At 39.6% G+C, this 27,139-nt stretch overlaps 1 protein-coding gene and 1 pseudogene across 1 annotated transcript in view; one reads left to right on the forward strand and one right to left on the reverse strand.

Moving 5' to 3' along the window:
• The first annotated feature begins 3,784 nt into the window (after nucleotides 1-3,784).
• LIMS1 (LIM zinc finger domain containing 1) overlaps nucleotides 3,785-27,139 on the forward strand; it is a 62,160-nt gene continuing 38,805 nt past the window's right edge. Inside the window, exon 1 of the mRNA XM_021680316.2 lies at nucleotides 3,785-3,899. Coding sequence (XP_021535991.1) covers nucleotides 3,793-3,899 — 107 coding nt within the window. The 5' untranslated portion in view covers nucleotides 3,785-3,792. The remainder of the gene's footprint in view (nucleotides 3,900-27,139) is intronic.
• Nucleotides 22,371-26,804, reverse strand: LOC110572050 (annotated as a pseudogene).

The following is a 27,139-nucleotide window of genomic DNA, read 5'->3' on the forward strand; positions in this document are numbered from 1 at the left end:
AAAGGTCAGGAGTTAAGAGGAAGTGAAGTCTGTCCTGGGAACCACCTGGAGTTCAGTGCAGGTGTGAGGAGGGCGCAGGCTCAGCAGGGTTTGGTTGGTGACCCATGGCAGTGAGCCATTCAAGAGTTTTTCAGCAGAATCAATACATGATCAGTTTATTTTGAAAGACCACTTTGAAATTTGGAGGATAGATTGGAAGAGGGTAAGCTCAGTGGCAGAAAGATTGGTTAGGAGAAATGAAGGGGAGACAAAGGAACTCTTCTGAAATTGTCTGGCCCAGTCCAGAGCACTGAGTAAATACATACTAAATGAACAAATGAGATCCAAAGTCCTGCTCTGAAGTGCTGCAGGTTTTCAGAGAAGGGGGAGAGCAGTGCAAATCAGAAGATCCAAGGTAAAGTCCATCTCTTGGCTTCTGAAGAAACAATCAATTCCCTGAAACGATTATAAAACTTTGTGCTCACATGCATTTTCTGAGAGTCATTTACTTTCATCAGATTCGTAAAAGGTCCCTGACCCTCTGAAAAGTCAAAAACCACTGGGTTAGATATTAGCCTGGGAGAACAAGACCTGTGTGATGGATGTTCCAAAGAACTTTGTATTTAGTCATATCAGTCAAGGGCTTAAACTCATAAAAGAAATTATCAGCTATTCTGATGAGGTTAAGCTGGAACAGATATCTAATTATGCCAGGTATCTAATTATGTCAAAGTACAGATTCAAAGAGAACCCAACAGTTTGGATAGACATGAACAAAAAGTTGTAATTAGGTTCACAGACCAGCTGCACTATAGTGGAAGTGGGATAAAAGATGCTCACCTTAATAACTTTTGTGAGCTATTGTTCCTTAACAACCATTGGGCATGGGAGCTAGGGAAAGCCCCAGGAGTTCTATGTAGTAGTGAGCACTTCATCCCTGGAAGCCTCTAAAAGGCAGAATCCCTGGCAAATGATAACTGTATGGGAGGGAGGCCATGTGGAGAATGAGAGTAGGGAATTCTGCATTGAATGGGAGGCAAAACTGGCTTTCAGGGATGTTTGGAGTGCTAAAATGAAATGTTTCCCTGTGTAGAGACCAGAGAAAATGCTTGCATAGGCCTCCCTCTGTACTGTTAACAGAAGGCACCATTCATAGCTCTGTTTCTAAGGAAAAGTATGAATGTTTAAAAAAAAAAAAAAGATACGAGACCACCTTTGCCAGTTCCTCCCCTGTTGTGTGTTCCAGAGGTGTTCTCTCCCTCCCTTGGTGCTGAAGTTCAGGAACACTGTTGTGAGGAGAGGACGTGATGATCTGGCTGCTTCGTGAACTGGTCGTTCAGTGGTGTGTTTTGTGGCATTTATGAATTTCCCTTTCAGAAATTGTGCAGGTGCGTAGCTATGCCCGTTTTTCCTTCCCTTGGTTCTACTTACAGCTCAGTAAAATTTCAGAGCACATCTGAAAGAGTGCTAAAGACAAAGAGGAAGCCTCTCCTCAGTGAAAAGACATTGTGAGAAGAGCTTTGCCCTAAGCCTCAGAATTTAGTTTTACTCAGTTGTGACAATTTCGTTAGACTGTAAGCATTGATTTACTGAAATTCCCTTTTGGCATTACAGCCATTTTAAAAGTCAGGGCAAGAATTGTTTCAGTTTGTTTGTTATATAGCTTGGAACTTTTTTTTTTTTTTTCTGGTCACATCCTTTTAACCTTAGACTCATCAAATACAGGATTCGTCCTACACAGAGAGGTGTTTCCTGTCTTGTTAACCTTTAGTAGTTGCCAAGCACTTTTTCCTTGTCAGCATGCTGCATTACTTCTTTTAAAGCTTTTAAAAATCAAGCTCTCTTATTTATATCTTTTGTAGAAACAAGTACTATTTAATGTTGAGGTTTCTTAAAACTAATATTACACTGTATGTTAACTAACTGGGATTTAAATAAATACTTGAAACAGGAAAAAAATTATGTTGAGGTTTCTGTGTTTGTAGTAAATACAAATTAATTTGTGTTTTATTCATCAGGCATCTATTCTGTCCTGATGCCTTGAATAAAAAGAAACTGAAGATTGGTGGTTATTTCTCTTCATTTGTTTTTCACACCTATCTTGACAAAAATGTGAGAATTAGACACTTTAGGAATCATAATTTTATATGTTTCTGTTACTGTGAACTTTAAATTTTTCTGTATTTTAGGTCTCAGTAGGATCCTAGGGTTTGTACAAAAGACATATGTAAATCTTCTAAATTTTTTAATTTATTTTTGAATAGGCAGAATATTCAAAGTTCAGAGCAGAACTTTGTAACAGCAAGTTTTCTTCTGCTCCTGTCCCCAAGTTCCCCAGAGGCCCCCAGTATTACCCTTTTATATGTGTGTATCCTTCCAGAAAGAGAAACAGATACATTTGTCACTTGATTTTTTTATGTGTTTTGTGACTATTTAAGTCTAGTGTTATAACAAAATTAGTAACTTCTTGCATCTTTAAAAATGCACGTTACATCATGATGGCAGCTTTAAGAAGCTGTTTTTCACCGGGGTGATGGAAGCAGGGTGACAAATTGTAGCCCTGAGGGGAGCTAGCATCTGCATGTCCTGAGTGAAGGAGTAAGATATAGACTCCCCTTTCCTTGTGGGTGCCTTAACCTTTGTATTTATAATATAGATACTCTCAGGGAATATGTTAACTCTTTAACCCTTCGTGCAAAAAGAAGTTTCAGAGACACCTCTCTCTGTTCTTATTGAATGGATTCTAGAAGGGAAAGAAGCTAATACAGATTACTCAAAGAGAAATTATTAGAACCATGAAGTCAAATTATTAGCTAAGAACTTTCCAAGGATCTAACCTGTATCTGTGAGATGGTGATGTGTATTGAGTGGGATTGATACAGAACTGGAGGCTAGAACCTTGCATGCTGTTGCACCAACATCATTTGGAGCCATAACGATAAAGGATTTGCTCCACAGTTATCTGTCCTCCATTATCTGCAAACCCCTCTTGCAGAAACTCAACGTACACCCCACACACACCAAAACAAAATGCCATTCTAACTTTACCATCTAGGATCCAGTATGCAGCTAACTACGAGGTTGATTATACTGAGGTGCACATTTGATAAGAGGGAATTTTTAGAATAGGTAGTTACATTTAGAAAATCATTGAGTGGAGGTTGATAGAAGAAACCACTTGCAGTTCCTTTCAGTTAGGAATTTTTGAATAGTATTTAGGGGAAAAGAAAAGACATTTCCTTCCTTTCTAAAGAGGAGTGGGGAGAGAGGAATTGTACTGCTTCCTTCACAATTCTGCCCTTTTTTTTTTTTCTTTTTAAGGAAAATATCCCAAAGAGCTCATGATGACCAGGCACTTCTTTAAACTGACAGCTGCTTGTGCAGTGTTAGTGGATTTCCTGGCAAATAAAATAGGGCAGGACCCTTCTTTAGTCATTACCTTACCGGAGCTTTTTAGCCCAATTTTAATTCAAAATGATGCTGGGAAGATTTATAAAGGAATTGATGTGATTATTCATAACAATTAAACTTCATGTATTAGTAAACATGTGAGCAACCTGGTCACGGACTTCCCCCCTCCCCCCCCCCCCAAGGTGCAAGGCCCAGAGATAAGGCGGGCCAGGCCTTGCTGAGGAGGGTGTGTACCAACAGAGAAACAGGAAGCTGTGCTTACCCGGGCTTGCCTGGAGGTTTCCAACTCTGGTCAGGTGTGCTGAGGTCCCGGCAAGAGATACGCTCTTTCCAAACCCTGGCAGCCACGTTGCTCAGCATAAATGCTTCAGACTGTCAGTTAACTAATGTGTAGAGAGAAGTATGACTGCATTACAGCTTAAAGAGCTGTCACACTCAGGTCTCTACCGGAGAAGACGAGATCGCCCTGATAGTGTGAGACTAAATGGGTTACCGGAGGAAGAGCTAAGGTGAGTGCAAAGTCATGGTTGGCTGGAGGTCAAGGCACCTAGTGATTGCGGCGAGATTCATGTCTAAGTGGATGCAGTAGTGGGGAATATACGTTGAAGAGGTTCCACTGGAACCTCTCAGTCTATAATTAAAGATTGAACACAATCCCAAGATTGTGCTGGATTGGAACTGTGCAAAACTAGAACTCATTTTTCCATTTCTTCACAAATCCCGTAAGGTGTTTTAGCTTTTCCCCCAACCTGCTGTGCTATGTCTTTAAAAAAATTATATAATCATCAAAGTAATATTTAAAATTGGAAACAATTGATTTTTTTCCCCCTTAGTTTAAAGATAGATTGCTTTGGCCTATTAGAACATAGTTTCTGTGTGGAATTTTTCTTTGAATTTTGGTGGTGAGATTTGTTTGTGGTGTTTTGGGTGGGGGTTGGGGGGTGTTCATAGAGGATTCTTTGTTATTGAAATGAATTGAGCAAAGGAATGCAGAAACTACTGAATGTAACCTAGGAAGGAAGGACGTCAAAAATCTGGACACCATCTTAACTAAAAGGTTGGGGGGGGGTGTTTGTTTTCAAAGTTAATTTGCCTCTAACAATACAATTTTGTTTTTGTTACAGTTATTGAGAATTGTTTTTGGATTTTAGGTTCTAAAAAGTCCCTGCAACATTAAACCATATTTAAAATACTATGTTTAGATTTTCTGTTTCTAAGATGAAGTATTCCTGTTTTACTGCTGACAGGAGGCTGCAGTAAAGAGAGACTTCCTTTTCTTTTTATTACATTTACTGTATAGTACTTAAATTTCTTTATGGACTCTTGATTTAAGTATTTGAATATTTCAACTAGATGGTCAGAGGGATATTTGTATGCTGTGTACTATTTTCTTTCCATAAATAGCTTCATTTTTAGAGTTTCTTTTAAATTCTATATTTTAAATTTGACAGGGAAGAAATTGTCAAGGAAACTTTTTTAAACTTATATCCACTATATATACTATGAGAGCTGTAGTTTGGGAGGGAAACATTTACTTGAAAATTATAAACTCTTTCATTACCTTTTGAAGAGAATAGTAGCAATAAAGGACTGTGATTGATACTAACATTATTAGAATTTATTTCATACTATATCAGGTGTCTCTTAGGTACATTTGATGTATTAACTTTGAATTGATTGTATTAGAATTTAAAACCTTCAGAGTTTGACTTGTTACAAATTTTATAAGGTTTAGTGAAAATATTGAGTTCTCTCTTGTTAACCGGGTAAGGCTTTGGGAAGTAGCCTCTGAAGTCAACATTTACTTGTAGACTCCAATCTACTCTTGATCCAAGAGGGAAAAGTTACCAGAAACAGTTTTGATTTCAGATTTGGAGTCCTTTTTTAAAAAATTGAGATATGTAAAACAATATTTGAGACCAACCATATTTTACTTATTTTCAGGCAGTAGCAAAGTACCCATGAATAAAATTGCTTATACGCCCAAGGCGGTAGTTATTTATATAATTATAATGACCTTCGAAACAACTAGATACTTTTCTTTTGTCTTGACTTGAAATCAAAGGAGGAAGAATAATTCTTAAGAAGTATTGCTTGTTACACTGAGGTAAGGAGAAATGTTTTCCCACCCATTCTGGTCATGTATTCCCTGGTGATAATAAGGGACTCGTGTTTCTGCCATTTCTCTGGCCTCTAATGCAGAGAGAACAACCATCATTCCTTATTTTAGGAATGCAGTGCTTAGCTAGGAAAAGTAGGCAGTTGTCTGTTTTTCCGTGGACTTTTTGTTAATTTAGGCAGTCAGGTTGTTTTTCTAATTTTATAGGAAGCCTATGTTTAGTATTAAATCAGGTTTCTTAGCTAATAGGAATCAGGGAGGGTAGGCACACCCATTTCAGCACCACTCATTTGGACAAGTTATGTAAGCTTGTTGAACTTCAGTTTGTTCCTCCTCAGGGGGAAAAAAAAAGAATGAGGATAAAAATAACTGCTGTTATTCAACATCATTTACTATCTCAAAATCCTCACCCCCAACCTACTGAGGCAGGGGCATTATTATCTTGTGTGTAGTGCTGTAGGGTTAATGGCTTTCATGCATTATTTAACTAATTTTTATTGGGTGCCTACTCTGTGCTAAATAAAGATGCAGTGATGAATTAGACACAGTTCTTCCCCTCAAGGCACACCAAGGTTTTGGCACATGAACATGACCAACAGGTGCTCTTCCTGTGAGCAGTTGTTTGACTTTGAATGCATAAAATATCAAACATCTTTAACACCGTCTCTGTATTGCGCAAGACCCATTCCTGCTGCATTCCTTCTCACTCTTTGTTCACTTTCTTGGCATGTTTATGGACTTGAACAGAACTATCAGAGACTAAAAGAGCTGTGCTCATTGCCAAAAAATGTTTTTCTTGTAAGTTAAAATAAAAGATTGTGCTCTGAAACAAAACACAAGTGTTTAAGGAGCATCATGAAAGACATGAAAACGACTCTGGCTTCAGACTTGTGAGGGTCAGCATGAAAAACACTGACTTTATAGATTTTTATTTTAAAGTACAAAATATAACCCAAAACTTACTACACTTGCATACTTTGTACAATAGAACATTACTCTCTACATTTGAGGGTTCTGCTATGGCAATTTATGTTATTTAAATAGTAGTTGTCACTCCTAGTAGAAAAAGTGTCCCGTGGGCCTTTGTCTTGAGTTCTAGAGCATGTCCTTAATTTTGGCTAGATTCTAACATGCCTAAGAAATAATTGGAAATTGTTTTCCTTATGAAGCTCAATGTTAAGGATTTAGATAAAGCATGGTTATTCATTTATACTCAAAGACTCTATATAAAGGCTGTGTATACACATATAGATTGTCTTTAGGGCCATCTCTCATGACCTGAATAGAACTGGTTTAACTTTCAAATTTAAACAGTGGACTCCTTAGCACAAAGTAGCTCACACTTTCATGTCAGTGGGCTCAGAACTCTGAGCCCTACACCTCTACAAAGCATTCACCTTTTTTTCCTTGGAATTTTTGATGCTCAAAAATTGCATCTAAGATACACACACACACACACACATATACTTAATTCTTAGCTGTTTATTCCATCTCTCAAACTATGTTGCATCCTGTTGTTTTTTGAGGAAACATGAATGAAAAACACACCTAAACAATACATACACACACACACATACCCTTAAAATTCTCAAAGTCACTTTTGTTCTGCCTTAGATATAAAGGATCTGTAAATAACTGGGGACACCTCAAAATTCAAGTCTTTGCTGGCTAGGTCCAAAACATAGTTTATATAGAAACGTTGGCCAGATCTGGCCCACTGCCTGTTTTTGTATAGCCCACGAGCTTAGGATGGATTGTACATTTTTCGGTGGTTGGAAAAAAATTAAAAGAAGCATATTTCATGACATAATAAAAATTACATGAAATTCAGATTTCACCATCCATAAATGAAGTTTTATTGGAACACAGCCAAGCTTATTTGCATGTGTTGTCTCTGGTAGTTTCTTGCTACAGTGACATTACATCCTTGTTGTAGTGCTAAGATAAAGAACCCTTGGGACGCCTGGGTGGTTCCGCTGTTTTAAGTGTCTGCCTTCGGCTGAGGTCATGATCCCAGTGTCCTGGGATCAGTCCCGAGGCAGGCTCCTTGCTTAGCAGGGAGCCTGCTTCCCTCTCTGCCTGCCACTCCCCCTGCTTGTACTCTCTCTGTCTCTCTCTCTGACAAATAAATAAAATCTTAAAAACAACAACAAAAAACCTTGATCTTTCCCTGTTGTTCCTTTAAGTTATGCATCTACCCTTCCCACTCTTCCATGTCCCAGTTAGATTTACCTGGATAAAGTCAGGTCTGTGTCAATCTTTTTTTTTTTTTTTTTAATTTTTTTATTTGACAGAGATAGCACAAGTAGGCAGAGCGGCAGGCAGAGGGAAAGGGAGAAGTAGGCTTTCTGCTGAGCAGGGAGCCCGATGCGGGGCTTGATCCCAGGACCCTGGGATCATGACCTCAGCCGAAGGCAGACACTTAACCGACTGAGCCACCCAGGCGCCCCAGGGCTGTGTCAATCTTGAAATGAGTATGAAGAAAAGAAAAAATACTTTGAAGTTTGTATCCTTACATGAAATTGACTGGATGCAGCAGTGAGAAGTTACTTACTTGTTAGAACCTCTTTATGCTGTCCTTTCCTGCCCTTTTTCTGGTGGAACTGGACAATCAGGAATAGGAGGAAGTGCAAAGAAAAGTAACCTTTACTTTCTGGTTATTAAGTAAACGTTCTGAGCTCATATCTTTCTAGATATAGGATATAATCATTTAGTTAGTGGATATGTCCTTGACTTGGCTTCAGAGCAGAAAACTCAAATCGTATGTTCCCGAATAATACATTACCATTGATTGAGCCCTTGTTATGGGTCAGGCATTCTATTAAGAATTCTCATGTTTGAGAGTTTGGGGTGGGGGGGCGGTTATTTGTTTTTTAACTCACAATTCAATAAGGAGGAAGAAGAACGTAAAGTTAGAAGATGTGATCATCCTTATTAACCAGTTCCTGACCTTGATTGACATATGTTAGTGCTCTGAGTTCAGTTGAGTTTGGAGTAGGTCAGTTTAGGATGTGCATTTCCTTGCATAACTGTTTTGTAGTTTATCATTTCTTTACCTGTCTTTTGGATGAAAAATGAATGTACGTATTTTAATTTTAGAAATATAGTATACAATTGGGATAAAATTGCAGCTTTGCCATTTTTGTCTATTCTTATTATTTAATGGTTCAGTGAGAGCACATTTAATCTTCCTAACAATGAATACATCACACAATTAATAACAGTTTTTTTCCCTCTGTGGTACACAGAGTTATCAGTTTGCCAAGGTTGCTTTTTAAAAGGTAGTAAGTCATGCTTTCTTACATGTGTTTAAGAGTGTAATACAGACAAACACACGTACTAGAATATTATTCAGCTGTGAAAAAGAAGGAAATCTTGCCACAACATGGATAGACCTTGAGGGCATTATGCTGAGATAAGTCAGAGAAAGACAAATACTGTATGATCTCTCTTGTATGTGGAATCTAAAAAAAAACTCAGCTTGTGAAAACAGAGTAGAATGGTCGTTAGAGGGCCGAAGGGGTGGGTGAATTGAAGAGATGTTGTTTTAAGGGTGTAGACTTGCAACTAGTAGATAAATAAGTTCTGGAGAACTAATGCCCAACATAGTGATTATAGTCAACACTACTGTATTAAACACTTCAAAGTTGCTAAGAGACTAGAACTTAACTGTTCTCAGCACATAAAGGAAGTGATAATTATGTGACATGGTAAAGATGTTAGCTAAAGCTACTGTAGCAATGATATTGCAATACATAAATGTATCAAACCAACAGGTTGGGTTGGCTACCTCAAACTTACATAATGCCAGTTATATCTCAATTACACAGATACTTTTTTTTAAGATTTTATTTATTTATCTGACAGAGAGAGACACAGCGAGAGAGGGAACACAAGCAGGGGGAGTGGGAGAGGGAGAAGCAGGCGTCCCGCTGAGCAGGGAGCCCGATGTGGGACTCGATCCCAGGACCCTGGGATCATGACCGGAGCCGAAGGCAGATGCTTAATGACTGAGCCACCCAGTTGCCCTACACAGATGTTTTTAAAAGACTAAAATCGGGGCACCTGGGTGGCTCAGTCATTAAGCATCTGCCTTCGGCTCAGGTCATGATCCCAGGGTCCTGGGATCGAGCCCCACATCAGGCTCCCTGCTCAGCAGGGAGTCTACTTCTCCCTCTCCCACTCCCCCTGCTTGTGTTCCTTCTCTCGCTGTGTCTCTCTCTGTCAGATAAATAAATAAAATCTTTAAAAAAAATAAATAAAAGACTAAAATCCACAGGTATTTATATTGTAATAATTGGTTTTGTAGGCATACCCCTCCTCAACCTTCTCGCTTACCTGTCCCTCTCCTATGCCCCCCCCCATTAATAGAGAGGATTTTCCAAGCCCAGAGGCCTTGCCTTACTTCTTCTGTATCTCTAGCATCTACCATAGTGCCTAGTAGGTCATCACTGTCCAGTATCTATTCCTCATTGAATGAGTGAAGAAATGAGAAACTAAAGTGGCTTAGCAGTACCTCTTTTATATCTACCAAAATATCGTGATCAAAAGATCATGGTCATTTTGTTTTTCATTAGTTTTGGGAAACTTCTTTTCTGAAGGGGAGTATGTTTTCTTTGTTACCAAAGAAATATAAAAAATATTTCTTTATAGTTTAGAAAGTATATGCTGAAATTAAAAATAGCAATGTTAATGCTTAAAAAATTAGCTGTATGAAAGGAATTGTTTTTTTTTTTTTTTTAAAGATTTTATTTATTTCTTCATGAGCGACAGAGAGAAAGACAGAGGCAGAGGGAGAAGCAGGCTCCCCGCGGAGCAGGGAGCCCGACGCGGGACTCGATCCCAGGACCCTGGGATCATGACCTGAGCCGAAGGCAGACGCTCAACCGACTGAGCCACCCAGGCGTCCCTGAAAGGAATTATTAAAAGGAGTGAAAAGTCTTTAGATAAAGATCCCTTTTCTGTTTTTCTGTATAGCTGAAGACATTTTGGAATGAACCTCAACTTCAGAATCAGTTTGTGAATTTGTTGTCAATACACATAAAATTTTCTAAATGATTTACCATGACAATTAAATACCAAGATTTTAACCATTATAATTGCTTTCCTATTGGTTTAAAACACACAAAAAATGTTAAAGTATCAGTTATAAATCACTTATTTTAAAAAACAGCAGTTGACTAAAATTTACACCTTACCTATATTATTTGGATAGATGCTGTTAAAATGAAACTGTTATTTATTTTTTATATATTTATGTATAAAAATATGTATTTTGGAAACACAGCCATTTATTGTGTATCTGTGAGACCCAGTGACCATTCTGTGATTAAAACCAACTTTGGGGCGCCTGGGTGGCTCAGTCGTTAAGCATCTACCTTCGGCTCAGGTCATGATCCCAGGGTCCTGGGATCGAGCCCCGCATCGGGCTCCCTGCTCGGCGGGGAGCCTGCTTCTCCCTCTGACCCTCCCCCCTCTCATGTGCTCTCTCTCTCATTCTCTCTGTCTCAAATAAATAAATAAAATCTTTAAAAAATAATAATAAAAATAAACGTGTTTTCACATAAATATACAATTCCTTAAGTTTTTTGGGTTTTTTTTTTAAAGATTTTATTTATTTATTAGAGAGAGCATGAGCATGGGGAGGAGCAGAGGGAGAGGGAGATAATCTCCAGACGACTCCACACTAAGCGCAGAGCCCGATGCAAGGCTCAATCCCACTACCCTGAGATCATGACCTGAGCTGAAACCAAGAGTCAGACACCTAACCCTCGGAGCCACTCCAGTGCCCTTCAAGTTTTTTTAAGATTTTATTTTTAAGTAATTTCTACACCCAGTGTGGGGCTCGAACTTAAGGTTCACATGCTCTTCTGACTGAGCCAGCCAGGCACCCCCCAACTCCTTAAGTCTTTTTATTTGTTATGTTAGTTTCATAGAACTGCTGTAACAAAGTACCATAAACTGGGTGGCTTCACACAGCAAATTTACTGTCTAACAGTTCTGAAGGCTAAAAGTGAGAAATCATTGTGTCAGCAGGGCCATGCTTCCTCTGAAACCTGAAATTGAAAGAATCCTTCCTTGCCTATTCTAGCTTCTGGCTTTTGCCAGCAATGCTTATTCACTGTTTGGCTTATAGATGTATCATTCCAGCCTCTACCTCTTTAATGACTGTCTTCTCCATATGTGTCCATTTCTTCACGTGATATTCTCCCCTGTGGGTGCGTCTTATCTGTGTGTCTCCTCTCCTCTTTGTAATAGTACATCAGTCATCTTAATTGTATCTGCAAAGATTCTGTTTCCAAATAAGACCCTATTCACGGGTACCAGGGGTTAGGACATCAACATATCTTTTGGGGGGACAGAATTCAACCCATAGTAGTGGTCTGTTCATACAGTAGTGTATAAAGATTAAAAATCATTCTGGTGGGGGGCAGAATTCAACCCATAGTAGTGGTCTGTTCATACACTAGTGTATAAAGATTAAGAATCATTCTGGTGGGGGGCACCTGGGTGGCTCAGTCGTTAAGCATCTGCCTTCGGCTCAGGTCATGATCCCAGGGTCCTGGGATCGAGCCCCACATCGGGCTCCCTGCTTCGGCGGGAAGCCTGCTTCTCCCTCTCCCACTCCCCCTGCTTGTGTTCCCTCTCTCGCTGTGTCTCTCTCTGTCAAATAAATAAATGGAATCTTTAAAAAAAAAAAAACCATTCTGGTGGGACACCTGGGTGGCTCAGTTGGTTAAGCAACTGCCTTCGGCTCAGGTCATGATCCCAGGGTCCTGGGATCGAGTCCCACATCGGGCTCCCTGCTCCGCGGGGAGCCTGCTTCTCCCTCTGCCTCTGCCTCTCTCTCTTTCTGTCTCTCATGAATAAATAAATAAAATCTTTAAAAAATATAAAAATAAAATAAAATAAAAAATAAAAATCATTCTGGTGTGCAGGTTTTTAAGAAATAGCTTTATTGAGGTTGAACTAATGAATCTCAATGAAGTGCACAATTTTAATGTGCAGTTTGATCAGTTTTGACAAGTATACACAGTGATACCCTCACCACAATCAAGATAATCACGATCATCATCCCCAAAGTTTCCTCATGCCCATTTATAATCCTTCCCTGCATCCCTAGGGACTTTGATCTGCTTTTTGTCACTCTAAATTACTTTGTATTTTTTAGACTTTCATATAAATAGAATCATACAATAGTGTTTTCTTTGTTTGAACTGGCTTTTTAACTCAGCATACTTATTTTGAGATCCAGCCATGTTGTTGCCTGTATCAGCAGTCCATTCCATTGTATCCTTGAGTAATGTTCCATTTTAGGGACATGTTATAATCTGTTTAGCCAGTCACTTGTTGGTTGACATTTGAGTTGGTTCCAGTTTTTGGCTATTACAAATAAAGCTATTGTGAACATTCTTATACAGTTCTTGCAGGGACACGTGCTTTCATTTCTCTTGGGTGGAATGACTGGTTGTTGGGTAGCTTATGTATATTAAATTTTTAGGTTAAGTGGCCAACTCTTGATTTCAGCTTAGGTCATGATCTCAGGGTCCTCTGGCTCCATGCTCAGCAGGGAGTCTGTCTTAGGATTCTCGCTTTCCCTCTCCCTCTTTCCCTCCCTGCCCACGTGTGCTCTTTCTCTCTCTCTCCCAAATAAATAAATCTTTTTTTTTTAAGTATTAAAAAAGAAATGTCTAAACTCCTTTCCAAAGAGGTTGTACCATTTATATTCCCACCAGCAGTATTTGAGGGTTCCATTTCTCCCCATTCTCACCAACACTTGGTTTGGTAAATTTTTTTTCAATCTTAACCATTTTGAGGGTGGGTAGTAGTGTCTCATTGTGATTTTAATTTCCATTTTCTTAATGACTCATGCAGTTGAGCATCAGTTCATACGCTTATTTGCAATCTGTGTATCTTTGGCAAAATGTTCAGTTTTCTTGCCCATCTTTTATTGGGATGTTTCTAAGTTTTAACAGTGTTTGCTATATTCTATGTATAAGTCTTTTGTTAGGTAAATATTTTGCAAATGTCTCTTCCCAGTCTGTGGCTTATCTTCCCATTTTTATAAGTATCTTTTGAAAAGCGGAGGTTTTTTTATTTTGAAACTTTATTGATTTTTTTCTGTTTATAAAGTTTGTGTTTTTTGTGTCCTATTTAGAATCTTTCCCAAACCCACAGTCAGATTATTAATACATATGTCCCATATAAACTCATTAATTATTTTTAGAAATCATCTTGGCCTTTCATACCATTTAGTGCTTTTCTGGCTATATGGTAAGTGCTTCACAGCCTCTGAATCCTCACAATAATCCTGTGAGGTGCTGCGTATTTCCCCCTTTTCACACAGATGGGAAAGGAAAGGACTTTAGAGACACATGCTTGGTAATTTGGGCAGTTGGGATTTGAACCCAGGGCCACACCCATTTGTGTCTTGTGTTCAAAGTCTGAGCTCTGAACCACAAAACTTAGGCTTCACTTAGGTTTTAGAGTAAGTTTTCTTACGTGGAAGTTTTGAATATATTTGATCATATCTTAAAAGTTAAAAATTTACCATTGAACATGAAAGTAAAGGTTAACCTCCTGTGCTTGCCTGTGGATAGTAAGATTGAAACAAAAATGGATTTTTTCTGCCTCTTCTTTGTAGAAATTTGCCAGAGAAAATATCCAGGTTTGAAAAACTAAAAATATTACATTTATACGTCATAACGAATATATTCCTTAAAATTGAACATTACAAGAATATCCAAGTTTTTATTTTTGCCAACAGTATTGTCCTCCTGCCCCTGGCAAACAGAGTGAGAAGGGAACCAGACTGAGATAGAAAGCTACAATGAATCATTGCATGTAGGATGTTGACTTATATTTGACAGCTGCTGCTGCCAACTTTAGTTCTTAATTCTGATATGCAGAGTTTGTTGGGACAAAACTGAAATTCTGCAGTGTTTTGGAAAATTTCAGTAACATTTCCAGGTGCTGGAAAATATATTCTTTGTTTCATGGTCACAACTAATGGCAATAATCTTGGAAGTATCTGATATAAACTGATGTACAGGTATTTTAAACAATGAGGTTTTATAAAAGTATAGCCAGTTTAAAAGATAACAATTTTCCTAGATCTAGAATCATTGTTTCTGTGGCAGTCAACAAATACCTTTAAAATGGATTCAACTGGAAGTAGTAGCTATTCAGCACCACTTGTAATTTTGGCTTTTCTCAATATAATGTACTTTATTTAAAGGATGTATTGCTAGGTTGTGAGTTTCCCACATTAGTAGGTAAAATATATTTGTCTAGGCATTCTTGGTTCAGTCTACATTTATTAAGGTCCTACTGTGTGCCAGGGAAATGGGGTTATGAAGTTGATGAAAACATTCTTTATCTACTAACATGGAACCCTGTGTATGGTGGAAAAAACAGACAGACAGGGATAATTAAAAGGTGTTATATAGAGAGAGAGGAATAGCTGTGACACTGTAAAATCAGAGTGCATTAGTTACGTATTACTGAATAACAAATTACCCCCAAACTTAGGGGCAACTGGAGATGACACATTTATTTGTAAAGGGCCAAATAATAAATATTTTAGGTTTTGCATACCACACGTTCTGTGTCACAACTACTTAACTCTGCTGTTGTAGTGTGAACACAGCTGTAGAAAATGCGTGAAATGAATGAGTGTAGCTGTGTGTGTTCCAATAAAACTTTATTTACAGAAGCATACAGTGAGCCACATTTGGCCTATGGGTACTGATTTACTGACTGCAGGCTTAAAACAATGAGCATTTGTTGTCTCACACTTTCTGTCAGTGAGGAATCCAGGTCTTCATTCAGTGACTTTGACTCAGGGTCTTCTGTGATACTGCTGTTGAGCTTTCAGTCAGGGCTGTAGTCTTCTCAAGGCTCAAAGGGGGTGGGGGGTGGTGATCCAGAAGAGGGAGAGAGCTCAGGAGGGCAGCCACAGTCTTTTTATAACCAAATCTCAGAAATGACTTACCGCTTTCATTAGGTCAGGAAGTCCAGCCTACTACACTGCAGATGAGGGGGTTCCACAAAGGTGTTAGTACTGTTAAAAAAAATATCCAGTGACACTTGTTAAACAACAGTAAGGCAGATATTCAGGATCAAGATTAAGTACAGGGACCACTGCAGTGAGGTTTCCCACTGGGGGAGAGAGATGGGGCTCAATTCCAAATACAGTGAGGAAAAGTGGGATTTATAGAGAACAGAGTAGGGGTCAGTGGATGGAGAATTAAACATCACAGGTTAAGGGGGGATGCTATTACAGTATTAATGATTGTATCCCCTATGCTATACTTTTCATCCCTGTGATTTATTTTACCACTGTAAGTTTGTACCTCTTAATCCCCTTCAACTTTTTTGGCCATCACCCTCTCCCCCAGCAACCATCATTTTGTTCTCTATATTTATGTAGTCTCCTTCTGTTTTTTATTTGTTCATTTGTTTTTTAGATTCCACATATAAGTGAAATTATATGGTATGTCTATTTCTGTCTGACTTAATTTCACTTAGCATAATACCCTGTAGGTCCGTCCCTGTTGTCACAAATGGCAAGATTTCATTCTTTTTTTTTTTAAACATTTTCATTTATTTATTTGATAGAGAGAATGAGAGAGAGAGAGAGCATGAGATGGGGGAGGGTCAGAGGGAGAAGCAGACTCCCCGCTGAGCAGGGAGCCCGATGCGGGACTCGATCCCGGGACTCCAGGATCATGACCTGAGCCGAAGGCAGTCGCTTAACCAACTGAGCCACCCAGGCGCCCCAAGATTTCATTCTTTTTATGGCTGAGTAATATTCCAGTGTAAAATATACATAGCACATCTTCTTTATCCATTCATATGTTTTTTAAACTAGTGTTTTTGTTTTCTTTGGGTAGATACCCAGAAGTGGAATTACTGGGTCATATGGTAGTTCTATTTTTAATTTTTTGAGGAACCTCCATACTGTTGCCTAGAATGACTGCACCAGTTAACATTCCCACTAACAGTGCACAAGGGTTCCCTTTTCTCCACATCCTTACCAACAATGATTGTTTCTTGTCCTTTTGATAACAGCCATTCAGATTGGTGTAAAGTGATACCACATTGTGGTTTTGATTTCCCTTGATGTTTAATAAGGTTGAGCATCTTTTCATGTGTTTTTTGGCCACTGGTTTGCCTTCTTTGGAAAAATGTCTATTTGATACTGGTAAGTTTTGTGGCCACCATAATCAACTGTGCAATTCAGCAGAAACTTACTACTGTCACCTTTGTACATCTTTATATTGCCATCTGCTATTATAACTACTTAAAGAAGGCATTGTTGAATGGTACTGAGATGAAATGGTATGTTTTATTATCAAAATTCTGATTGCTTAGGGTTGTAATGGGAATGAAAAAAATGACAGTATTATAGGGAGGAAGCATGAATATGCATGGAACTAGAAATGGGCCACAGCTTATGTGTGTGCTACTCATTTGTAATGTTTCAGCCATGTTTGAGGGGGAAAAGAAGGACTTACAGGATTGTTTCCAGGCAAGATGCTTCTCTATGAATGAGCATAGGGTGATCTTCTGAGCTGTATATAGAGAAATAGCAACTGAGATTGATCAACTCAATTACCAGTTAAAACTGGTATATACCAATGAGTTAACTTTCACTCATAATAGAAGTGGTAAAGTATCAGACCATTTCAGAAAACCAGTCCATGTTTTGAGCTTCGATTTTTACAGGAACAGACAAAAAGCAAAAACAAAAACAACAAAAAACAGGTATCTGAGAATCTCAGGAATGGAATAGAAGGTCCAGTCAGAAGCTTTTAAAAGAATCATCTTTGCCAGACAGGGACAGGATTTCCCTGGGCACTGTGGTGTACAGAACAAAAGCAGTGATGCTCTGTGGAAGTGATGAGAAGGAAAGGGGCGGGATGGCTAGACCGGATTCTTTGCCTGAACCTTCCCCCAGTCCTGCGGCAGCTGCTGAGGCATCTCTGCCTGATATGAAAACTAGCCTGCTCACACTTAAGAGTCTGTCATTTTGAAACAGTGGAAGTCAAGCATCTTTGTACTGAGCCTCCTTCAAAATTTACTGTGCTACATTACATCCCAGTAGGAAATAAGAGCTTAAATATATATTACGGTTACATGCTAAAGAATTTATGGATATGATGTGATATGATGGTGGAATTTGCTTCAAAATATTTTATGGTTGAAGAATAGATAAATTGGTCATGGTTTGAGAACTTTTTGCATTAAGTTGGATTTAATGGGATTCATTTCACTATTCTCACTAGTTTAATATGTGCTTGAAATCTTCAGTAATTAAGTTTATAATTGTTTGATATGTATCGTGATAAGTGACACAATTTTATTTTTTTAAGCATTCTTTCTTTTTTTTAAGATTTTATCTATTTATTTGAGAGAGAGAGCACGAGCCAGGGGGGAGGGGAGGGATAGAGGGAGAGGGAGAAGCAGACTCCCCTGCTGAGCAGGGAGCCTGATGCGGGGCTGGATCCCAGGACCCTGGGATCATGACCCAAGCCGAAGGCAGAAGCTTAACCTACTGAGCCACCCAGGCGCCCCAAGTGACACAGTTTTAACTTTTCCCTCCTCATATGTAATTACCACATTAGAATTTATCACTTACTGGGTTTATCAGTGGTTGTGCCTAATCAACATCTATAACAATAGTCTGTCAGCTACTTGCCTGTCAGTGACATATAAACCCAACCAGGATATCAGCATCTGTGGCTCTGGCATGTGTAATTTGGAGGTTTGGTGGGAGGAGGAGGGTGGAAAGAGATAGGAGCCCCTTACCTTAACTAGGATGTCTGCCTATGGTAATTATTAAGCCTTTTACAATTTGTATCAAAAGAGATTGGATTGAGCATCTCATTTACAGCTCTTACCTCCATGGCAGAGATGGATTTGTTTCATTTGTAGGACAGTTTATGTTTATTTTGAAAAGAAAAACTTGGCCAGTAGAATGTAGGCCATTTAAGATAGCTTTTTGAGCCTGGGTTAGCAGAGACTAGGTCCAATATCTGGTATCACCGCTTAGTAATTGACTTTTGCAAGTCACTTATTTTTAGGAGCTTGAGTTTCTCCATTTGCCAACTGAATAATATTAACAGATATAGAGTTTTTCAAGGAAGGTTTATTGTATTTCATTTTGGATATCAAATCCATTTTTACTGTTTGGGAAGACACATCTATTTGCAAAGCAGAAACATTTGTAAGGGGAAACAAACGTTCTGCTTTGCTTCCTGAGTACCTGGTATTAGTAGTTTGTTGGAATTCACCTGACTTCTCTCCCTTGAAAGACATCTTGTTGGGGCGCCTGGGTGGTTCAGTCGTTAAGCGTCTGCCTTCGGCTCAGGTCATGATCCCAGCGTCCTGGGATCGAGCCCCGCATCAGGCTCCCTGCTCTGCAGGGAGCCTGCTTCTCCATCTCCCACTCCCCGTGCTTGTGTTCCCTCTCTCGCTGTGTCTCTCTGTCAAATAAATAAAATCTTAAAAAAAAAAAAAGACACCTTGTTAAAAGTTAAGTGCTGGAGCCACTTAAAATGTGCAAGATTCTCAGGGCGCCTGGGTGGCTCAGTCAGTTGGGCATCTGACTCTTGATTTTGCCTCAGGTCATGATCTCAGGGTCCTGGGATTGAGCCCCGCCTGGGGCTCTGTACTTAGAGTGGAGTCTGCTTGAGATTCTCCCTCCCCCTCTGCCCCTCCTCTCTCTTTCTCTCTCTCTTTCTCAAATAAATAAATAAATATTAAAAAAAAAAAGTGCAAGCTTTTCAGAAAGTATAATGAAATCAAGAAAGAATACCCAAGGGAGCATGTACTCAGAATTCTCATGGTTTGGGACAGTTTGTTCTTTGCCAGGCAGTGCCAGACCTTATGGCATGAAATGATGTTTAGGGTCGAATGAATGGTAAATGAGCTGTAGAAAAGCCTCTGGCTTCTTTATCTGCCTCTTCAGTCTTGAAAATATAAGAGGGAATGCAAATGTTACTAAAGAACCAAAATGTGAATCACGGTCTGACTGTCTGAAACTGCTTCTACAGAGCTAAAAGTGAGCCCCTTGGGTTATGGCCTCTGGGCTCTGTAATAATGACTCAGCCTGTCTCCATTTACATGGAAACATGAAATAAAAGGGAAGGTAAACTGGCTTGTTCATATGTGTTTAAGCAGTTTGCCTAGAGGCAATCTGCACCTGCATAGCAAGTAAACAAATTGATTTCTGGATGAGAAAACACTGACATTACTTTATGAGCCATTATGATATTGAGCACTGATTATATTTGTGCTCAGGGTCATAAACTGTACCACATGATTTTCCCCCTCATCCCTTCCCCCTCTGTCCCTGAAAGCATTCATGCATCCCTTATGACTTGAATGTTTATCATGACAGCAGTGTAGAATTTGGGTTTTGCCCTTTTAAAATGTTAACTGTTCTTCTGTCCCTTCACTTTTGCCAGCATCTTAACTTTTAGTGATTGATTTGGTGTTTGTTTCTCATTTACCCTTTTAACACAGAATTATTTCCTTTACTTCAGAGCAGTTTTATCTGAAAGGATAAAACTGTTTCTTGAAATAATCATGTGGTCATTTGTCTCTACTAGTTTGGAATATGGCTATCTGTGGAAGAGTAGAAATTACTACCCCTTTTAATAGAGGCAGATCATTGACTTTTGATGCAGCTATCACAGATATGATCATTTGAGGACTAGACAGCTCATTTACTTATATTCAGACTATATGGTTTTATTAGTTTATGTGAACCATTCTCAGCATTTCATCATTTCATTTGCTTTCCTACTTAGATTCCAGGCTGTTTGAGAACTTAATTATTTTGCTCTATTGTCCCAGCTTAGAATTTGACCTGGTACCAAGTTAGTTTTGATGACATTTTGCTTGCTTATTTATGCCATGAAAAGACATTGTTCTGTTTTACGTGTTGCTATGCTCAGTTAAAGGTTTGGGTAGACACAGTCATCCAAGTACACGTTTGCTGTCCTAAACTGAAACCCTTGGCGTCAGTTCTGTTTGTAAAAGGGTTAGAGCAAGAGTCTCCATGTCCTGCGGTCAGGAAGGTTTAAGTTTTATTTAACATGATTTAAGTAATTAAATATTAAAAGACAACACACACGCATGGGTGCACATGCACATGTGTAAACCCCAATTATAAAAGCAACTGAAATAGTCTTTGTGAGCTCGATGGTATTGTTTCTCTCCCAAGCCTTTTTCTTGATTTTTCTCTTATACATTGTTCTTTACAAATAGTATTTCTGGAAGGTTTGTGGTTGGGTTGGGAACTGGATGATGTCTCTAGCCTCTTTGTGGCAGATAGAGGAGGAGGGAGCAGCGTCCTCAGGGAGTCCTGCAAGAATGGGGAGAGGGGGAAGCAGGCTGAACAAAGACAGCTCTTGTGAAGTTGGTCCAACACTAGCCCGTTGAGGGTTGCAGACAGCTGCTACCAGGATGTCTGTAAAGGGAAGGGAAAGAAGGACCTCAGGGCTGCTCCGCTCTCTGTCGCGGCTGCTGCCATGTTTCACACAGCACCCACAGTTCAGTGACTCCCGTTCATTGTTTGTGCCCACCATTCAGTTCAGCTTTCGTATATATGGGGAGTGAAAGCAAGGTAGATGATGAGATAGAAGAGATAATAATAAGGTAATGTATCATCTCTTAAAAGCGCATTTTATGACAGAAGTTGTTTTGAATATTATTGTATTACATTTTAGATTTTGCCCGATCCCCTCAGAAAATGTGGAAGCTCAGAAACGTGGGACAGGCCTTGGAGACCTCACAGGGCTGGCTTGCAGGCCCTCCTGGAACTGTGCTGGCTGTAGCCACAGATGGGCTCTTTGTGTGACCACCCCTGCAGAGCTGCACACAAGTCAGTGTTAAGCGGTGCACATGGTCCTTTTCACCACAAGTATTCTGAAATTGAGGGACTGTTTAGGAAGCAGGCTGCTGCTTAGGTATTACACAGCAAGACTCTCATGACAGTGAGGAAAACAGGAATAGCGGTGACCAAGGAGACCTGTATAACACTCACAGCAAATAGCACAGAATACCCCACAGCCACGTGAGCGGGTACATAGTACATGCTCAGGAAGCTTGCAGTTCTTATCATTAGCCTCCTTACAGTCTTGAAGATGAGTGAGAGCTTACTGAAGGTTATCATAGGTTCCTTTATTCTCTTCTTTTGTTTCTTGAGGACTGAAACGGAGGTATGTCCCCTTGTTTGCCTCTTTCCTGGGTTAATACCTAGTGTGAAAATATTAGAAGAACCCAAATTGACTGGTCCTCAGACATGCCCCTTGTACCAGAGAGTGCTCATTGGAAGGGATGCCTGCTCTGTACTGGGGAGGTGAGGGAGAGTGGGGGCTGCCTTATCCTCTTGCCCCGAGTTGAATGATAAGTCTATTCTTGGAGAAACAGAGTGAGGTCAACTGGCTTGAACTCCCTTCTAACTGGCCATTTTACTATGCTGGACTTTTTTTATGTTATAATTCACTCCTCCCATCCCTTTCTATTTTTTCTTTTTTCATTTTATGCTACAAAGCTTTATTTACATAGTTCTTCAGAATATATTTCAGTTGTTCACCCACTATTCTAAGTGTGAAATGGTAACAAATAGAGGAGATTTACAGGAAAGCATAAAAGAGAAAAAACAATTCTACAATTTAATATATACAGTATCATTAGCAGTTATTATTTTTACAGTTTTCTTTTGAGGATAATCCACTGAATTTTTCTGCCATTGACATTTCAGGGTGAAGTTGTCTTTAAGAGCAGATTTCCACAGAGAATCAAGAGTATAACAGTCCCATATATTTTACAAGTTATATCTGACAATTTATGAATAGCTGCAAATCATATTTTCTCCCATTTTTTTTTCAAAAGTCTTGGATGAAGAGGAATCATGACTTTCACCACTACTATAGTGGTCATATAAAGTTTTAGCAGCTTTCAAAATGGAGAATTCAAACCAACGAGTTGACCCAGAACATATTTCATTTCTTCAGTGGTGCCCTTGGCCATCTGGTTACCTGGATGAGTTTGAATTTGAACATATGGATGTGCCAGAAGCTCAGGAATGGATATCCTCTGTTTACGGTCCCTTATTAAACAACACTTTAACACGTCTTGAAGATCTTTCTCTGGAATATCAGGAAATTTGATTTCATGATTAGGGTTAATTATGGCAGGTAATTTAGAAATCTGATTAATTATATGCTGAAATGGTGTCTTCCCATAAGTCATATAGTACAAAATGCAGCCTAAGGACCAAACATCACTTTGGGACTTATCTTTTACTTGGATTTCCCGTTCTCTCTTGAGATAGACATATATATATATATATATATTTTTTTTTTTAAGATTTTATTTATTTATTTGACAGAGAAAGAGAGAGCAAGCACAAGCAGTGGGGAGCAACGGGCAGAAGGAGAGGGAGAAGCAGGCTCTCCGCTGAGCAAGGAGCCTGACGTGGGGCTCCATCCCAGGACCCTGGGATCACGACCTGAGCTGAAGGCAGTCGCTTAACCAACTGAGCCACCCAGGCACCCCTAGGAAGACATATCTTTGATTGCTTCTGGTGGCATATAATTAACCTTACCAACCTGAGAGTCTTTAACAATACTTGTTGTATCTGGTTGCATTTGGTTTGCAATCCCAAAGTCAATTAGCTTTAGCATTCCATCAACTATCAGAAAGTGAGCAGGTTTCAGATCACTGTGAACGATGCCATGTTGATGAATTGTGTAAACTGCCTCCAACATACTTTTCCAGTACCTTTTGTGTTCCCATGGATTGATGGATTTTTTCTTTTTAAGCCAACTATTTAGGTCTGTATTTCCACACTCCATTACCATGTAAAATGTACTGGTCCATGATTTCATAATCATAAAGTTGGATGATCTTATCACTGTGTTGTTGTAGTTTATTCAAGTAAGCGATTTCATTCCGGTAACTCTTAGTTGTTTGATTACCTGCTTCTTCTAAGTTCACATATTTTATGGCACGTATCTGTTTCTTTTCATTCAATACCTGGAATACCTTACTTGAGTCTCCACTTCCTATCTGCTTCAGTATGGAATACATTCTTCCTTTAACCAAAATGCATTCATTTGTTGAAGAGGGTGCTGAAATCTGTAAAGTCTGAAGTGGGGTAGCAGGTATTTGCTGCCGTTGCTGCTGGAAATAGGCAAGTTGGCTATAAGGTGTAGACAACTGACAAGCAGGTGGAAAGTCGTTCTTTTCAACTGGAGTTCTAAAACAGCTTATGTAATCATCCAAGGCACTGCTACTGGGTGTTTTACAAATAGATTTTGGATCAGTCCACTTAGGTGCTGATATTGGTGGTGACTGCTTTGAAACTGAAAAGGCAGGTTGCTCAAAAGTGGTTTGTTTCTGCTCTGTATCAACTTCTCAGGATATCTCTGGAATCTGCCACTGATTTGAAGATGTAGCAGTATTCTAGTTTACACATTCTGGGTTTCTCATAGACTGCCAGTGTTTCTGGTTACTCTCTGGAACCTTTGGTTCTTGATGTTCCTTAGTTTCTTCTAATTTTGTTAGAAGGCCTGATTCAGTTTCAGTAATAAGTTCAGAACTCTTCTTATCTGACATCAGAGGTTCCTTGGAATGGATATTTTGAATAGACTTTAAATTTCTCAATTCACTGGAATCATTTCCACTTGATTTACATCCAGGCACAATCATATCTCGGCGTTCTGATCCAGACATCTGTCTTCTTGTAAGACTTGGTACAACTGAACCATCTGTCTTCCCATAATCCGGGCTACTTAGAAGGTTAACTGGGACTCTTCCAAATGGGCACGACCATTTAGCTTTGTTTGTTTCAAGGGATTTCGATGACCTATCTCTGCATCTTGAGGGGGCATGTTCTCTCCATACAAAAACCTGGCTTTCCTAGTCTGTCCTCTGGAATCACAACTGATGTTCCTATTCTATAAATGTCCAAGTGAACTGGGGAATGATTCTTGAGCAGTCAATACTGTAGATGCTAATAAACTCTTCTTTTCCTCCTCTGAAAGCTGCTTCTTTTGAAGGTTTAAATTCCGAATGGCAATTTCCGGCATTTCCAGTGGTACTGCTCCACATTCTGCAGTTTTATGAAGAAGTTGTTTACTTTTTTTGAAATTACCTTGCGATAGTTCAAATTGTACAAAAGGTATATGCACAAAAACAAATTTCTTGCAGTTTGCTCTGGCCATCTGAAAGCAGTCATGGGCATCATCCAGCTCCTGAATAGCTTTTAATTCAGCAAATCTCACTTGAATTTGAGCAAAACTCTCATTTTGGCCATATTTATCTGGAGGAAGGGCTTCAATTGCTTGACTGTAATTCAAGCTTAGCTCATCAGTAAGGACTTCATTTTTAAATTTATTTTTAATAGCTCTCACTTTGTTCATTATAGAATCAATTGTCAATTCTCTGCCACTTAAATCTTCAGCCTCCGTTTCTCATGTTTCCTGTGCCCTCCTCCTCCCGTCCCTTTCTAGCAATTTTTTTTTTTTTAAGATTTTATTTATTTGCGAGAGAGAGAATGAGAGACAGAGAGCATGAGAGGGAGGAGGGTCAGAGGGAGAAGCAGACTCCCTGCTGAGCAGGGAGCCCGATGCGGGACTCGATCCCCGGACTCCAGGATCATGACCTGAGCCGAAGGCAGTCGCTTAACCAACTGAGCCACCCAGGCGCCCCTCCCGTCCCTTTCTAGTTTCAAATGCAGATTCGGTTGTTTTAAGTGAGACAGATACCTCATATTAGATAAAGGACCAGATGCAGTCTAAGAACAGTCAGTTAAGAGTCCTGACTTTGGCCTCTCGTATTGGCTGAGGTTCAATCAGGATCCAATCAGGAGAGAAAAACCACACAGAAATTTGAAGGAGGAACGTTTAATAAAAAGATTAAAAAAGTTATTAACTCCAGCAGGGGTTTGCAGTAGTAAGGGATTGGCTAGTACGAAGTGGAGAGAAGGCTAACAGTATAGGAATAGCAGCTATATGTAGCAGCTACCACTCCAGGGCTGAAAAGAGCTAGCAAGGAGGAGCCCTCCTCCCCTCCCAGGACTCACTGCTCTTGGGAACAGCAGAGAGGTTGCTCTGGTGCTGCACCAGTGAAACATGCTAGAAATCTGCACTTGTAGGAGAGCCTCCCTACAGGGGGCCACAGGGTGCTCCATTCCAGAACTGCTGAGAGTGGGGGAGGTGGGCAGTGTGGTGGTTGGAGAGGCCAGGCAGCGCAGTCAGCGTGCTGTGGGCTGCCACTCACTGCAGGAGCCAGAGGCCCCCTGCTGCAGAACCACCAGGCAAGCTGCTTGCCAACTGGCTGCTTTTGGCTGCCATGCCCACATGAGCTGGACGCTGAAGAAGCTGTGTGTGCTGCTGGAGGCTAGACCCGAGAAAGCTCTGCCCCCCAGGAGCTTGCCAAGAGAGCATGCAAGGACCAGCGTGCAAAACCCTTTCCTCCGCTCGGTCTCTCCAGTGCCCTCTGCTGAAAGGCCCCTGGACCAGCAGGTAGAGGGAAAAGACCACTTGCCCAGCATGCCAAAAATATTCTAGTAATCTTCCATCAGGAAATGAGGGGTCTATTTGTGGTCATCATGATCATCTTCTTATATATTATTGCTGGATTCATAGACTTTGTCTCTTTGAAAAGAGCTAAAGGATCTGAACAAAGAGCTTCCTACCTAACCCTGTAAGCTACTTTCAAAAACCCAGACTTCATTCTGTGACAGAGGATAGTGAGCTATATGGGGAGAGAAAAGAGCTGAAGACAGGATCCAGAAGAAGAGGAGGAATATGCAAAAGATATCTGGGAGAAACTGAAGTTCTAGCTATGTGTAGATAGCCTTATACTGACATCAGTAGGTGCTCAGGCCTCCTGTGACCTTAAATCATTTCCACATCTTTTGATCACATTAATAGTAACTCTCAGTCCTGGTAGTTAAAACAGTTCCTTGTCTTTCTATATGCACTTTACAAAACTTGAAGTTAGTGAAAGAGAAGAAGCCTTTTTAAAGTTCGCAAAAATTTTTTTTTCAGTTCTTCTGCTTAATCCTATCCAGTATTTTCAAATGTTTAATGCAATAAAATATACATGAAAAATATGTTTTGTGTTAAAAATAAAACTGAAGAGGAAAGATACATAGATTGAAATTTAAAAGGGTTGTTTTCACTTGAATACAACGGGGTTTTTTCTCCCCCTCCATACTGAAACTCTCATGGTTTTCTTTTACCTTATCATTGAGGAAAGTAGACCTCATGTTAATCTTATTGACAAAAACTCCCATTGACTTCCTCTCCCAATTTAGCTGAATGTCAGTGTTCAGTGAGATATCCCCGGCTGAGTCAGATTTAAAATAAGAATGTCATTTAGAGCCAGAAAGTTTGGTGCTGATGGCCATCCCAGCCATATAAGGAGCCTGTGGATTCACTGAAGGATTTCCCTGGTAAACGGGGCCAACACTCTTAGCTAAAAATACTGTTCTATATTTGAAATACAGGACTTTCTCAAATTCATCTATTTTGATTAGGACACAAGATATCTTTTTAAAAAGATGTTTAGGGGTGAGAATATGTGTTAGTGGGTCACGGTATG

This window comes from Neomonachus schauinslandi, chromosome 10 (genome assembly GCF_002201575.2).
Source record: "Neomonachus schauinslandi chromosome 10, ASM220157v2, whole genome shotgun sequence".
NCBI classification, from domain to species: Eukaryota; Metazoa; Chordata; class Mammalia; order Carnivora; family Phocidae; genus Neomonachus; species Neomonachus schauinslandi.